At 35.7% G+C, this 16,702-nt stretch overlaps 1 protein-coding gene across 1 annotated transcript; it reads right to left on the bottom strand.

The window, feature by feature from the left end:
* Window positions 1–1,743: 1,743 nt before the first annotated feature.
* LOC147393271 (callose synthase 3-like) lies at window positions 1,744–12,338 on the bottom strand. The gene is made up of 6 exons (XM_086456656.1): window positions 12,068–12,338; window positions 10,863–11,063; window positions 3,219–3,352; window positions 3,046–3,098; window positions 2,387–2,593; window positions 1,744–2,078 (listed from the first exon to the last, which is right to left on the bottom strand). The coding sequence occupies exons 2-5, from the start codon at window positions 11,020–11,022 to the stop codon at window positions 2,590–2,592; spliced, it is 351 nt and encodes a 116-aa protein (XP_086312782.1). The 5' UTR covers window positions 11,023–11,063; window positions 12,068–12,338; the 3' UTR covers window positions 1,744–2,078; window positions 2,387–2,589.
* Between the last annotated feature and the right edge of the window lie 4,364 nt (window positions 12,339–16,702).

Raw genomic sequence — 16,702 nt, 5'->3', positions numbered from 1 at the left:
TCCCTTGAACGAACCCCTTTGTCAACCGAACGCATATATATAATAAAACACAAATGGATTGGAATATTTGTGTGGGACCCACTCTTACAATAAACACCCTAAAACAAAATTAATTTTTCTCCTTACCAATATACACTCAATGAGTTGCTACAGTAGCTATAGAACAAATTTTATCAAGTTAATTTGTTACCTAGTAGACTTTGAAGTGGGTTAAAGAGGTGAAAGCGGAAATATGATCATAATATATATGTAGCATCCAAAAACATGCTCTAATGCCACGGGGTTTTAAAGGAAAAAATTCTAAGAACTTCAAAACAAAATTCAAAAACAATTGCTAATTTGAACCATTAAATTTTAGTTTTAACTTTGGGAATTCGATAGCCATCCATTTTCATCATCTTCGATTATGCTAAAAAAAATAGTTAATTTTTTTGAAATGTTTTTCTTCTAATATGAGGTTTTCCATGAATTCAAAGAGGTTGTGATGTTGGATTTGCCAATTTAATCATCTATGTGGGGCCAATAAACCTTAGTAATATTCAAAATCTTATTAAGTGCACTACAAAAAAAATTACAAAATTGGAACATAAGATTAAAACGGCATTAAGCCGTTTTTATTAAAAAATAGTATTAAACCGTTTTATTTTTAAAAACCGTTTTATCCGATCCGATATCCATCTCTTTAGATGGAATGAAAGTCCAATAGAACTCTCACACTATGTTTGGATTGAGGGAAGAGAAGACTAGTTTCTCTTCATCCTGTTTGGATTGAAAATGAAAAGAAGAGAAAGAATCAAGTTTCTCCTATTTGATTAAGATTCATAAGAGAAGAGAAGAGAAAATATTCTTGTCAAATAACTATTATACCCTTCATAGTCTAAAGAATAAAATTCTACTTGTACAATGATACAAAATATAAACACCTAATCTCATTTATAAAGAATATGATAAATATTCATCTTCTAATCAAATATCATACTAAGAAATTATTTTTAGTCCAAATGACTATTATACCCTTCATAGTTTACAAATAATATTTGCACTTAAATTAATAGCAACTTTCATTATTTAGAAAAATTACTTAAGGGACCCTCACAAAAGAATTTTTTACTGTCCAATTCACCACTAATTCGTAGCATGTGTAGTGTATATCAAGCAACTCCAACCCATAAAGAAGATGCTCTCCTCTAAATCAATTTGAATTCCAAGTAAGTCATAATTTTAAATCTCTAAATCTCGGATTAAATGAAAATAATTGGAAAAAGAAATTATATTTCAAACATGTTACATAGAAAGATGGAAGCCAAAATGGCATTCATATATTAAAAAATGGGTATTTAAATAAATGAATTGTTATTTAAAGATTGTTTTTAAATTTTTCTGACACATCTAGAAGTGTGGGCTCCCACATTTAAGACTAAAATGACTCTTATTATATTAAATTTAAATATAAAAGTGAGGAATATCATGATTACTTAAATTTTTGGTGTCAAACCACTTCAATTTGCCTTCTCTCATTACAATGTAAAGATCTGGTTTAGGACCCAACTTAGGCCTTCCCCTGAACTTTTGGGTGATACAAAAGAAAGTAAAACATTTTGTGATCTCAAACCCCAACCTACTGATGCAGAATTAGTCCTTTTACCGAACAGAAACTCTTCTATAATTAGTAGATCCAACTTGATGAACCCAATTGATCAATCTATCCGGTTTAGGTGCATGGATTGCACACCAATTCAATGCTGAGACCAATTAGCATTAAAGATTAGTTTAATATCAATCATTTGTGTTGAACAAGAATTGTAAGTCAACAAACATAGAGCTAACAAAGAATTAACCGAAAAACAAAAGATTTTCGAAAGTCTCATGTTACAGACACATTGATTCGTATGATTGATGTAAAAGAATATAGATCACAATCTCAATTTGGTTCTGAACACATCTCCATGGACTTTTTTTGGTGTTGGATCAACTGGTCCTCTGTCCCGCTGCCTAGATGTGAAGTAAAGCCATCCGTCCCAGAATCCCACTAGAGTGGTTTTCTCTCGGAAAGGCAACTTCCCAACTACTGACCATTTCTGTAAAATCGTCAATAAACCATGAGATCGAAAGGTAACACCGAGAGTAATTATAGCAAAAATAATTTTGTTTAGAGAACCAATAATAGATGATTTAGGTAGGTCAAGTGTGCATCATTCACAAAACAAGGTTATATGAAACAAGTTTCCACCACTCTCGTGGATTGTTGCTTTGATGTATTTATATACCAAAGCAACATACTTTAGTGTCTAAAGGCAGCAATATGTTGCAAGATATATATAGCAGAGGAACGAAAAAATGGATCTTGTGATATAGAGAAAGGTAAATTAAAGGACAAGGTCAATACCAGTGTATCTAAATGAAATTGGAACACTTCTCCAACAAAGGTCATCTGTTTGGTCTCTGGATGCTTATCTGTTGTGCCTCCCACAAGAACAATGGAGTTGTTGATAATAGCCCATGCAAATTCTATATGGGAGTCGGGCTTTGGCATGGAGGGCATAACTTTCCACTTCATTTCCCCGTCCATCATGTAAACATCATCATATACTACCTGGAAATTGAACGTTAAATTTGTAAACACACTGAAAAAGAAAAGGCATGGAAATGGGTCATAACACCATAGACGACACCCAAAAAGACTCAAAATGAATAACACAAAAGATTATCAAAATGGGAAACTTAGAGTCAGTGACACGTAATGGTTCAGTAAAGAAACATGTACACAATGATGCTGACAGTTGAAATAACATTGTGATTACATTTGTTTTTCTTAAGAAAATAACAAAGAAAAACACAACCAATATTAAAATATACTTTTTTTTTCTACACAGCCAACATTCAGAGAAGTGATATTCCAAATTATGAATGCTAGCTTTGTTATTAGAAGAAGAACCCAGAACACGGTGTACCTGAAATCGAGAATAATGATAAGCATATTGACATAAAATTAGAATATAACTCCAGTCAGAACCCCACCCAACATTACAAACATTGTACTCTTACTTGGCCAGTGAGGCCCAACCTTCATGCATTCCCCTTCCAACATATAGCCAGGGCTGTAAAACATCGGGCAGTATTAATCAGACTATAAACATCAACATAAAACAATATATATAAATCCGTGAAAATTCCATAATCCACTAACAATGCATAAAATGATTCATGATTCTGCATACCTGAGACCACCACATCATGAGCATCACAATCCTGTAGTTTGACATTTCTAGAAATCGCCTAAGGAAAGGGGCCAAAAACAACAACCCAGCGAGCATATTTGATGACAAGTATATGATAACAGCCATGATGTACATGTTTGCAATAACTACGAACATAATAAGCATGGATCTAGGATTTGAACTTAAACAAAACAATACAATAATCGAATCGAACGAACAATAATTGTAAAATACCTGGATTCACTTTTTCGATTATCCGCGGAGAGTATGTTAATCTTGATCTGCAAAGAACAGGTGCACTACCCCAACTCTGCCTACACTTTTGGTGATGGGAACCTCTATCTCAATAATAGAATGATCTGTGTGTAGAGAGGGGGGGGACGGCCACCTATTTATAATAGAGGATACTAGATTTTCTACCCATCGTAGAATTCTAGTATTAGGTGAATACCACTTAAGTTTTGATAGGATGTTCACTAACCCATCATATTTGATGCTGGTAACCAATGCCAGACCACTAACATGGTTTCCAATTTTATCCTTAATGTTTTGAACAAATTACAATCCAGTATTTATATAAAATTTGTATATGTGAAAAGGCCACAAAATAATTTTAATTATGAAAATAATAATAATAATAATAATAATTCCAACAATCTCCCACTTGGCCTTCACATATACCTTTTGTTTAAAACGACTCTCTGGATTGTTACCTTTTGAATAATCGAGTGCACTCTTTTGAAAAACAATTGTTCAAAACAATTCAGATAATCTTTAACTGTCACCTTCATTCAAAGATACCACTAATAATGGATCATGGATGTAACAAAGTGCTCATATGTCGGCCCTAAGACAGTTCCATGGTCTCAAAACTAGTACCATCAATAAATTCAGGAGTTTACCTTTACGTGAACTTTCTTTGTGGTATTAGGGCAATGTACAACCTTCAATGTAGTCTGTATGTACATTCCCTAGGTGTCCAGCTTCATACTCATCGTATGTCATTCTGATATCTTACCAGCAACCAGCTATGTGATATTCCATCACCTTTCTATCCAGAATGAAGACTTCATCAACGTGATGCCAAGTCACGTCTAGTCCAAGCATTTCTTTAATACTTTACGAGTACATCTACTCACAGGCAACTTAACATGTGTACACAATAATACATAAACAATAACTAGTCATAATTAATTTCTTTAAGCAGCAATAAATAGTCTATCAAGAGTATAAATGAATCAAAACAAGCATAAAACAAACTTAACACTTAAATAACATGAATAAATGACATGATAACTCCCATACGAGTTACATGTTCCTTGAAAATCTTAGGCGGGAGTCCTTTTGTGAGAGGGTCAGCTATCATATTACCAGAATCTATCTTGGTAATCTCGATCAATCCTTCACGAACCTTTTCACATACTAAAAGGTATTTTATTTCAATGTGCTTGTTTCCTCTGGTCACTCTTTCATTCTTTGCAAAATCAGTAGCAGCCTTGTTGTCACAATAAATAATAATAGGTCTATCAATGGAATCAACAATCTTTAATTCACCGATAAAATTCTTCAACCAAACTGCTTGACGAGTTGCTTCATAACATCCAATAAACTCTGAATACATGGTCGAATCTGTCAGAATGGTCTGTTTTGAGCTTCTCCATGAGATAGCTCCATGCCCAAGCATGAAAATATAACCTGAAGTAGACTTCAAGCTATCACGACATCCAGCATGATCTGCATCAGAATAACCAACAACTTGAAGCTCACTCGATCTTCTATATACTAACATAAAATCTTTTGTTTCTGCAAATACCGAAGTACTTTCTTTACTGCTCTCCAATGAGTAACCGGGGTTCTGCTGATATCTCCCAAGCATACCAACGATATAACTGATATCGGGTCGGATGCAAATCATTGCATACATAAGACTACCGACTGCTGAGGCATATTCTGATGCATCGACTTCCATCTTCTCAAATTTGTTCTTGGGACACTGATCTTGGCTGAATACATCTCCTTTTACCACAGGAGCTTCACCAGGAGCACATTTATCCATACCAAATCTTTTGAGCACCTTTTCAATGTATGCCTTCTGTGACAAACCCAAAAAACCAGCTTGTCTATCTCTATGAATTTTAATCCCTAGAACATATTGAGCATCTCCCATATCTTTCATATCAAAACTTTTTGACAGAAAAGATTTAGTATCACACAAGAGATGAACATCATTACTTGCCAACAATATATCATCAACATAAAGTACAAGAATGATGAATCGACTCCCACTCATCTTGAGATATATGCACTTGTCGACGACATTTTCTTTAAATCCGTATCCGGTTACCACTTGATCAAATTTCAAGTACCACTGTCTTGATGCTTGTTTCAACCCATAAATTGATCTTTTAAGCTTGCAGACAAGATGTTCTCTTTTATCAACTTTAAAACCATCAGGTTGTGCCATGTAAATCTCCTCATCCAGTTCACCATTCAGAAAAGCAGTTTTTACATCCATCTGATGTAAATGTAAATCATAGTGTGCCACTATCGCCAAGATGATCCTCAGTGAATCTTTAGAAGAAACTGGAGAATAAGTTTCACGGAAATCAATACCTGGCTTTTGCTTGAAACCCTTTGCTACAAGTCTTGCTTTGAACCTCTCTACCTTACCTTCTGAATCCCTTTTAGTTTTGAAAACCCATTTACATTCTATTATCTTACGATCTTCTGGAAGCATCGTCAGTTCCCATACTTCATTCTTTTCCATAGATCTCAATTCTTCTTTCATTGCTTCCTGCCAGAATTGAGATTCATTTGAGTCCATTGCTTCTTTGAATGTTGAAGGATCATCTACATCACCTTTTATAGCATCTCCTTCCTGAAAGTATACCTCATAATCATCTGTAATAGCGGGTCTGCGTTCTCGAGTAGATCTCCTAATGGGAATAAGGTTTGTGGAACTGGAATAACTACTGCTTGAGGATTGAGTTCTGGTTGGATTGTTGCATCTTCTACAACGACTGTACGGATAGGTGATGCCACTAAATGAGGTAAAGGTTGCGGAATAAAACATATTGGTGGATCACTACGTTTCTCTTCAAATATAATCTTCCTTCGCTTTTCACTCCCACTGTTTTGACCATCTTCAAGAAATCTAGCACGATTGGTTTCAACAATCTCCATATGTCTCGACGGACAGAAAAACCTATAACCCTTGGACCTCTCAGGATAACCAATAAAATGACAAGTTGTCGTTCGAGGATCAAGCTTTTTCTGATTTGGATTATACAGCTTCGCCTCGGCAAGGCATCCCCAAACATGAAGATGGCCAAGACTTGGTTTCCTGCCAGTCCATAACTTGAAAGGAGTTTCTGGAGCTGCTTTGCAAGGAACTCTATTGAGAATATAAACTACTGTCTTCAAGGCTTCACCCCAAAAGTTTTCTGGTAGGTCTGAGTGACTCATCATACTGCGAACAGCTTCTTGATTGATAAGTCCGGTTTCTTCTCTCAGCAACCCCATTTTGCTCAGGTGTTTCAGGCGTGGTATATTGAGGAACTATTCCTTGCTCCCTCAAATATTCCACAAACTTCCCATGATTTACGCCATCATTATCCATTCTCCCATAATACTCTCCACCTCTATCAGATCTGACAGCTTTGATCTTCTTATTCAATTGTTTCTCAACTTCTGCTTGATAGGTTTTGAAAACTTCTAATGCCTCATCTTTATGGTGTATCAGATACAGATAGGCAAATCTAGAATAATCATCAATAAAGTAATGTAATAACGCTGACCACCTCGAGAAGGAATCGAAAAAGGACCACAAATATCTGTATGAACTAATCCCAACAAATCAGTAGCTCTAGTAGCTTCAAGCTTCCGTTGCTTTTCATTTTTCCCTTAATGCAATCCACACATACATCAAAATCTGAGAAATCCAGAGGACCTAGAATTCCTTCCTTAACTAAGAATTCTAGTCTTCTCTTAGAAATGTGACCTAGTCTCAAATGCCATAACATAGAAGAGTTTTCTGACGAACTAGGACGCTTGGACCCCGAAACATGTGAATCAACAGATAAACATAATAGAGAAGAAGCAAACGAACTATCCAAAGATAACTGATAAAGACCATCCAATAAAAAACCATGTCCAACAATGTCATCATGGTAAAGAATGTGCATCATACTGTCTCGAAAAGTAAAAGCATAACCAGAAATATCCAATCTAGAAATAAAAATAATGTTCCGTCTAAAAGACGGGATATAGAAAGTATCTTCTAAAATCAAAGAATATCATGTATCAAGAATGAGGCGATAAGCTCCAACAGCCTCAACCTGTAATGCCTCTGCATTCCCAAGAAAAAGTCTATCCTCTGGTCTGGGGTTTCTCCTGCTGACGAACCCCTGTAGAGAATGAGAAATATGCACAGATGCACCTGAATCAATCCACCATGAGTTTGAAGGAACATCAACTAAATTAGACTCATGGCAAACTAAAATTGAATTAGTACCTCCTGGATTCTTTTGCAACCAGTTCTTATAAGCAAAGCAATCCCTCTTCATGTGTCCCTTCTTCTTGCAGAACCAGCATTCTTCAGTATCTGTTTTCCCAGCCTCTGTCTTTTCTTTGATTGTTTTCTGATTCTTGAAACCCTTGAACCCTTTTCCTTGCTTGAAATTCTTGTTGCTACCTTTCTTGAAACCTTTAAACTTGAAATTTTTCTTACTACTTGCATGAACTGCCAAGTGAGCTAACTCAACCCTCGATCCCCTCAATCTTGCTTCCTCAGTAACACAAAGTGAAATCAGTTGATTCAAATCCCATTTAGTTTCTTGTGCACTGTAATTTACCTTAAAATTATCAAAAGATTTAGGCAGAGATAAAATTGCCATGTGAACCAAAAGATAATCTTCAAAAATAATCCCTTGTTCACGGAGACCAATGACAAGCTTTGACATCTTCAGAATATGTTCCCGCACATTTCCATTACCATCATACTTCAGATTCATTAGCTGACCCAAATACTCATACTGAACTGATCTCTTTGTTCCCACAAACTGTTTCTTGATAACCTGCAACAGTTCCTTAGCTGTATCTGTGGTCTGAACACCACCTCGAAAAGTCTCACTAATAGATGCTCGAATGATCATCATGGACAATCTATTAGCCTTTTCCCATTTAGCAAAATGGGTTCTTACCAACTCCGTAGAATCTGGAAGTGGAGCTGGTGGGATGTCCTCAAAAAGAACAAAATCAAAATCCATGCATCCCAACAGAATATCAATATTCATCCTCCAGGATGAATAATTAGAGCCATTAAGAGGCTCAATCCCTGCTAGACTCTTTTGAATCAATGACCCATCCATAGCTGCATTAAAAAATATGGTCAAACATTAATATATATGTATAAAATATACTGTGGGATTCAATTCTTTCAATTCGTACCAGGGGTTTTGGTCGAATCGTTTCAGAGTGTTTTATTAAGGGTAAAACTTTCCACTCTGCAGGTACAAACAAGTCGCATCATCAAGACTCGCCTTTGGGCTGAGAGATCTTAATATGCTATATGTTCCCTAAAATTGCGTTGGAGTTCGCACATAGACCTAGCCACTCATGTTCCAGTTCAATCCAGACACTATCCACACCTTTAGGCAAGAGGGTTATCCTTCTCTCCCCTTCACACTTGTGACTATTCTATTCACTCAATCTACACAAACATCCCTAAATCACCTTTGGGCAGAAATTAGTGATTTCATGTAAAAGAGTGCCACAAAGTGATCTTAATGAGATACTAAGTCTCAGAATTCAAGAACCCGTAACTTCCATAGAACGGTCACCTTTAGGCAGACTACTATCCTATTTCCATCACGTTCCTTGAACTATCACTCAAAATGTCTTCCTAAACCCCTATAGGCAAGACCTATACCCTAATATATCTAAATTTGCTTTCTAATTATTCTAGTTTTGCATGTGGGTACATTCAAATAACAAAATAAATCATTCAATATAAAAGAAAGCAATTATAGATATATTCTCCAAAAGGGTACAACTTAATCTGGACTTTACTGTTATAGGTTGCTGTCAATGAATTGTTTTAACATTTTTATTGAATAGATCTCGAAAAAATATTCAAAATGGACTTTTGTTTTGTCTAAATCGGAGTTAAAACGATTTAGTTATGATTTTTCAAAGTTTTAAAGGAAAAAAACCCGGTTTTCTATGGTCTGGTTCATGTTTGAACCAACTGAACCGGTTCGGCTGGACCGGTTGGACTCGGATCGGGTCAGAGGTTGACCCAAACGGTTCGGTTAGAGAGTGAGTCGGTTCGAGTCTGAAACGGGTTTAACCCAACAGACTTAATAAAACATAAATTATATTGTGAAACGGGCTTAGCCCAATCACAATAAATAAGCCCAACCGAATATTAATATGGGCTTGGCCCAAACAGATAATAATAACGGTCTTATGTAAACTAATCGATATCGGGCTGGCCCAAAAATGAAACTTAAAGCCCAACCGAGAGTTTAATTGAGTCGGCCCAGCCCAAAACGAAGAACAGTTCGTCTTCTTCGTCAAGAAGACCGAACTCTGTTAAACCCTAGCCGCGCCGCCACTCGATCGCAGCCGTCCATCCGTCGTCCGGCAGGTCTGATCGACGGTGTCTGACGATACATACAGCCACCAGAAACTGTCCGGTAGCGTCCGATTGAAAACCCGCAACTCAGATCGTTAGATCTGATCGACTGAAATTTGAAAAACGAAAAACCCTTTTTTTTTTATTCGATCTTAACAGATCTAGATTTCAAAGTTTTACAATCTTTATATCTTATAGATTCGATTTCGGTTTGAATAGTGTTTGATTTCTAATCAATAATCGATTTATTTCAAATGTAAATCGGGGTTCGTATCAGATTCAATCAAGATCAATTAAATTCGAGTTCGAATTTAATCAAAATCAGATTCTTTTAGATTGTAAGAACGAGATTTAGGAACCTGCCTGCCTTCGTTAATCTTCTTTGAAGAAAGATAATGGCAGATTTAATTATCAAATAAATCGACTGGATTCAATCAAACAGTTTTGAACAAGAACAAATCCGCAAAGGCTCTGATACCAATTGTTTGCAATAACTACGAACATAATAAGCATGGATCTAGGATTTGAACTTAAACAAAACAATACAATAATCAAATCGAATGAACAATAATTGTAAAATACCTGGATTCGCTTTTCCGATTATCCGCGGAGAGTATGTTAATCTTGATCTGCAAAGAACAGGTGCACTACCCCAACTCTGCCTACACTTTTGGTGATGGGAACCTCTATCTCAATAATAGAATGATCTGTGTGTAGAGAGGGGGGGACGGCCACCTATTTATAATAGAGGATACTAGATTTTCTACCCATCGTAGAATTCTAGTATTAGGTGAATACCACTTAAGTTTTGATAGGATGTTCACTAACCCATCATATTTGATGCTGGTAACCAATGCCAGACCACTAACATGGTTTCCAATTTTATCCTTAATGTTTTGAACAAATTACAATCCAATATTTATATAAAATTTGTATATGTGAAAAGGCCACAAAATAATTTTAATTATGAAAATAATAATAATAATAATAATAATTCCAACAGTACAATGTAGGCGAATGGGAACTATTCCCAAACCATTTCTTGATGGTTTGCACAAATCCAGGAGGATAGGCCCAAGAATAAGCATAAGTAACTGGTAAAATAATGACCCACGCAGCAGCGGAAACAACCTTTAAGATGTATCTTAGCTTAATTTGGAATGACATCTTCTGCCTTGCCTTCCAGCTTATGATTACATCAAGCACGGCTACAAAAGGAGAAATAGTCGAACACAATGTGTATGAAGTAGAAAAACAGCCATTACTATACTAATGTAATTCGAACCTCTAAAATTTCAAAATAATAATAAATAAATAAATCAATGATTAAAAGGAACTCTAGAAACATTTCAACTGATGTTGCTCTATGTAATAAGGACACTCTACTTCTAATATTTTGCCGTGTCAGAAATCTTATTGGCACATCCAATGCACATAGAAATAAATCTTATGTCATTCAAATGTTTTGTTCTTTTACAATTATTTATACAAAACTCATGATTCGACCTATCAAAAAAAAAATTGAGCTCATCTGATTCAAAATCAAGTTAGGATGAAGGTTAAAGGATTTGGCACTATGTTTACACTTGCTGACAGCCTGATGCAACCCCTGTTGTCCAAGATATGGACATATGTGAAAATATATTCCATCTTATCTAAATATTTCCCCTTTATATTGTGTAGTTAGTACTAACAATGATACTCTAGAGTATATATTTCTCAATATATACAAAACACATGAACAAATTCAGATCAAACACATAATCTAATAAATCTTTTTTCTGAAAACAACAGATGACCTAAACTGTTTTCAACTTGATTAAAAAAAAACGTCAAGTAGAATTTCGAATCTAGTCCCGAATAAGTGGAATTCAAAAGAAATATGGACTGAATCTTATCTGCATTTTGTTCTCTGGTGATTAAACTTCTTTTAAAAAATTGATGAATGGTGTATCAAATATCAATCAAAGCGACTATTAAAATTAGAAAACAATAAAATAATTGAAGAACAAATCAGGTTTATATTAAAAGCTCTCGAACGAAATCGAATAAATTACTAAACATTAAACAATAAACAAAGAAAATTACCAGATCTCTTAAATGTAACAGAAGACGAAACTCTGAAATTTGTAAAGTTTGTTTTTATAAAACAAGACTGTTTATATTGAAGAGGGTTTCTTGAAGAAAATCAGAAGAATGAGAGAGATGATACCTCAGGTCGTCTCCTACTCGAGTTCAACTCCTTCGTTCTACACCTCTAGGGTTTCTGAAATCAGATTAAATTAGTTTTTGAGGATTTTTGGAAAAAATAGAAGAAGAGAAAGGTGTGTGGGGTTGAAAAAGAGAAATGTGTGTGACGTTGAAGAGGATTTCATGAAGAAAACCAGAAGAATGAGAGAGAAAGAGAGAGAGAGAGACAGGTCGTCTCGTACTCGAGTTCAAGTTCTGCTCCTTCGTTCCAAACACATATAGGGTTTCTGAAATCAGAATAACTTGTTTTATTACTTGGAGTGTAAGTAGTAATAAATGACCTGTAAATATCAATTTGTTTTGGAAATTTTACAAAAGAGCGAGGGCAAATTCGGAATAAAAAATGTATTCCCTTCCCTTCCCTCCTCGTCTCTCCATTTTTGGGGGGAACAAAATTTTGGGTTTTTTCCCTTCCTTTCCCTTCCCTCCATTTTTCTTCTCTTCCCTCCTCACTTAACAATCCAAACAGGAGAAAGGAAGAGAAAATAACATATTTTCCCTTCCCTTCCCTTCCCTTAATCCAAACACAATGTCAGTCGTCTCTCTCTCTCGATCTCAGTCGCTCTCTCGTCTCTCTCACTCGATCTTAGTCGCTTTCTCGATCGTCTTTCTCTCTAGATCTCAATCGCTCTCCCTCGATCTCATCTCTCTCTCGCTCAGTCACTAGCTCGATCGTTTCTCTCTCTCTCTCGATCTCAGTCGCTCTTCCTCGATCTCATCTCTCTCTCGCTCAGTCGCTTGATCGGTCGTCTCTCTCGCTTAGTCGCTCACTTGATCTCAGTCACTCTCACTCGATCTCATCTCTCTCTTGCTCAGTCACTCACTCAATCGATCTCTCGGGCTAGGTACTCTCTTTAATCCTTCTTTTCTTGAAATAGGGAGATCTTTGGATAGTTTACCGTCAGATCTTGCTTCAACGATTGAATCTGGTAGGATTCCTGGATCAATTGTGTATCGTTACTTTGAATTGGAGAAGTCTGCAGTGTTTCGATGGTTGCTTCAGTTTGGGGGATTTAAGGAGCGATTGTTGGCTGATGATCTGTTCTTGGCTAAAGTTTCCGTGGAATGTGGTGTTGGAATCTTTACTAAGGTTTTATAATAATTATTTTTTTCTTTTATATTTGTTAGTTTGATGTGATTTGATTTCATTTTGCGTCAATGATGTTTCTCTTGTTTGTGAAATCTCAGATTTTTCACCTTGCTATGTATATAATTTCATGAATTTTTTCAAGTAAATATGGTTAACTGGAAATACTATTACATTGATAATCTATATTGATTTGGAGGAACTGTCTTCATATCTCCAAATCAATATAGGTTATAAGCTATATAATGTTGATTTGAAGTTTAATTCTGGTTTTAAAAATTTCAACCTTTTGGAATCTTGCCAAAATAATAATTATAAAGCATTTTCATCATCTGCACTATATTGTTTAGGGGAAACAAACTTCTTAGTCCTTAGAGACCCAACCAAATTATATTGTTTCACTGATGTTTTTCTACTTTTATGTCATTTGATGCTTTATTTGATATAGTATGTAAATATTTTGGATTTTTTGAGACCCAGCCATCCAATTTTGGATTTTTTGAAATAAATATATTATTATTATGTAAATATTTCAATTTATTGAACAAATTATGTGATTTTATTGGTATAGTATATGGTTTAATGTACTAGGAGTGAAGATCTAAAAGCTTTTTTTAATCAAAGTATATGTTACATCATCTATTGAGGACCTCATCTAAAGTAGGAAGTAGAAAACTTTGATCATTTACCCCAGGATGCATAGAAGCATAATCTTTTTCTTGTGTATCTCGAGGCAAATGTTCCTGTATCTCATTCCCATCTTTAATTTTTATTTATTTGATCCAAATTTTGTTTTTGTCAAATGTTATTTGTTTAGTGTCTGTTTGGATGTCTAATATGGTAGTATTGATTCAATTATTTGGCTTGGAACGCTCTCTTGAACATCACAATTGAAGAAAATTAGGTTTTAAGTGATGTTCTCATATTTCGTCGTTTTATGTGTTGTCACAATTTATACCCTAATTTGGATAGTTGTATTAGATTTCATTGGTTTATATCTAATTTTGTAGAAATAGGCATAGATTGCTCTATTGTATTTATACTATAATTATTTTTTAATTTTAATTTGTCCTTATAAATTTCTTTTGTCGACATTTTCGGAATAATCCAGTTTTTTTTAATAAATTGTTCTATGTTTTCATATGATATTTCATCATTTTGTTTAATAGAGATTGATCTTATTGGTTCTATTTAAGAAGAGGTATTGCCTAATTGTATTTTTCTTTTTAAAGGTTTTAAAATCATTTCCATTTAAATCAAATAAAGATTTTAAAATTTTTTATTTCTAGTAGTTGGTCAAGGATTTACTACGCGTCTTACGAAACACAAACTGCAAGATTTACTGTGGTGCTCCACTAAACGTTAACACAAAGCCCCATGTTAGATCTTGAGGCAGAAGGTAGTGCATCGAAATTTCAGCATAGTTTCTTTTGTTTATGTTAGTATTCCAAAGCGTTCAACATGTTCCACCTGATATAAAAAAATCCATAATATCCTGTATATACATACAAAATATAATAAGTAGCAGAAGCCTATATACATCTAATAACATACGATAGATCAAAGTGCAGAAGGATAAACATAAGACAGGATTATACAAAACTCCTCACTCTAACAAAAGTCCTAATGCTTAGTAGAAAATTCATAATACTAGTTGGACGAACTAACACCACTAAGGAGTATAGCCCCAATACTCACCAGGTAACGGATTATGGTTGTCTATCTGACTTATCAGATAGTCCTCACTCGTGTTCTACATTTGTCGCGTCAAGCTCCAAATCTGAAACTTAAAAAAATAGAGAAGGAAAGGATGAGTAACAATGGTTACCCAGTAAGGAAACAAACTATAGACACCGAATTTGAGCGGGCCCTCGATGCAAAATACCCCAAAATCAAAAATTTGGAATGGGACCCAAAACCCAAACCTACAAAAACTCAATGCATTTTCAATTAATAAATGTCCGAAACCACTCACATGGCCCATGGACCCGCACACCTCACCACCCACCTACATCCTTAAATTCAACCCAATATTATTCTACCCAAGCCCAAGCACTCTTATTAAACTCAAGTCCATTACAATTACTATGCAATTCCCTATCCAAGTTCACACCCAAACCCAACCTAAGCTAAGCCCACCACATAAATCCAAACTACTTTCCTAAACCCAATCCAACATAAACCCAACCCAACCTAAGCCCAATTCACTACCCAAACCCAATCTAACCCATCATCCACATCAAACCAATCACCAAGTCAACACCTAAAGATGACACATGTCATCATCCTCTTCCATCTCCCTCATCTAATCAACCAACTCCATCACTTCCCTCCAAAAATCAACTCAACCCTAACCTAACCTATTCCTCATCCTCTAACATCATCAACCACCAACATCACAACCCATACCCTACATACCCTAATATATTCCCCATTCCCTAACACCATCAACCACCCACATCACAACCCATATCTCCCACACCTCAATCCATCACTTTCCCTTAAAACACTTCTACAAAATCACATCAACCCATACCTCCCACCATCACCTCCATACCCTTCTCTCTAATCAACCAACCACCATCACCAATCAACCAATCTCTTCATCTCTCAATTTGCCACATGTCATCATCCCTTCAATTCTCCCAAAATCCAACCAATCAACCTCTTACACCACCTATCCCCCCAAATCAAACACCTTACCTCTTCAACCATCTCAACACTCATTCTCGAAACAACTCCCTTACACCCCCCATTCCTCCCATCAATCATCACTCATCTCACCCCACCAAACACTCTACCCAAATGGATTTTGGTAAGATCCAAACCATTTGGGTTAAAACACAACCCATTTCCCTCATTACAAAATTACCCTCATTTCCATTTCAAATTTCACACTCTTCTTCTCTAAAGCCCATGCCATTATCCATTATTCTCATCCTTCACCCCATTATACCCTTAAAATACCCTCCCAACCTCTATAAAAACCCCTTCATTCTCCCCTCACAACAACTAATGAGAATTTGACAAAAAAATCACAACTCACCTCAACTCTCTACTCCTACTCTACTCCCTAACCACTATCAACTCTTAACTCATCTCAACCTTCAATCCTCAACTTCAATCTTCTACAACCTCAAGCATGTCAAGATCAACTCAAAGGGGTACATCCTTGAAGATCAAGATTGGGACAAGGTGGGTTTGAACAAAGAATACCCCTCAACTCCCCTCTTTTACTCTCCCTTTCCCTACACATTTATACACACCACTATGGTCTAAATCACCAAAGGGCCCCTTCTTCATAAGGGTGTCCTCAATGATTTAAACCGATATCGAATGCCCCTTACACTTGAGGGCACACATCGAATTGTTTTCGATTTTATTTTTTCTTTTTATTTTAAAAGACCGAATCCGAGGTTACCACATCACGTGGATGGAGTAGGGTGCCTAACACCTTCCCTACTTCATAAGTGGACCCCCTTACCTTGAATCAAAGGTTGGACCATGTGC

Source organism: Akebia trifoliata, chromosome 10 (genome assembly GCF_017979445.1).
Source record: "Akebia trifoliata isolate Shusen 1 chromosome 10, ASM1797944v1, whole genome shotgun sequence".
Classification (NCBI taxonomy): Eukaryota; Viridiplantae; Streptophyta; class Magnoliopsida; order Ranunculales; family Lardizabalaceae; genus Akebia; species Akebia trifoliata.
Note: the sequence above shows the minus strand (reverse complement) of the source record. Positions and strands in the feature narration are given on the sequence as shown.

Bases quoted from the DNA above. Each gene is read 5' to 3' on its own strand.
- LOC147393271 (XM_086456656.1), bottom strand. From the start codon at position 11,022: ATGTCATTCCAAATTAAGCTAAGATACATCTTAAAGGTTGTTTCCGCT. The intron at 3,353-10,862 runs TGTACTGTTGGA...TTATTGCAAACA, and splicing joins TAGTTCCCATTCGCCTACAT to TGTACATCATGGCTGTTATC. The intron at 3,099-3,218 runs GTATGCAGAATC...GATGTTTTACAG, and splicing joins TCATGATGTGGTGGTCTCAG to CCCTGGCTATATGTTGGAAG.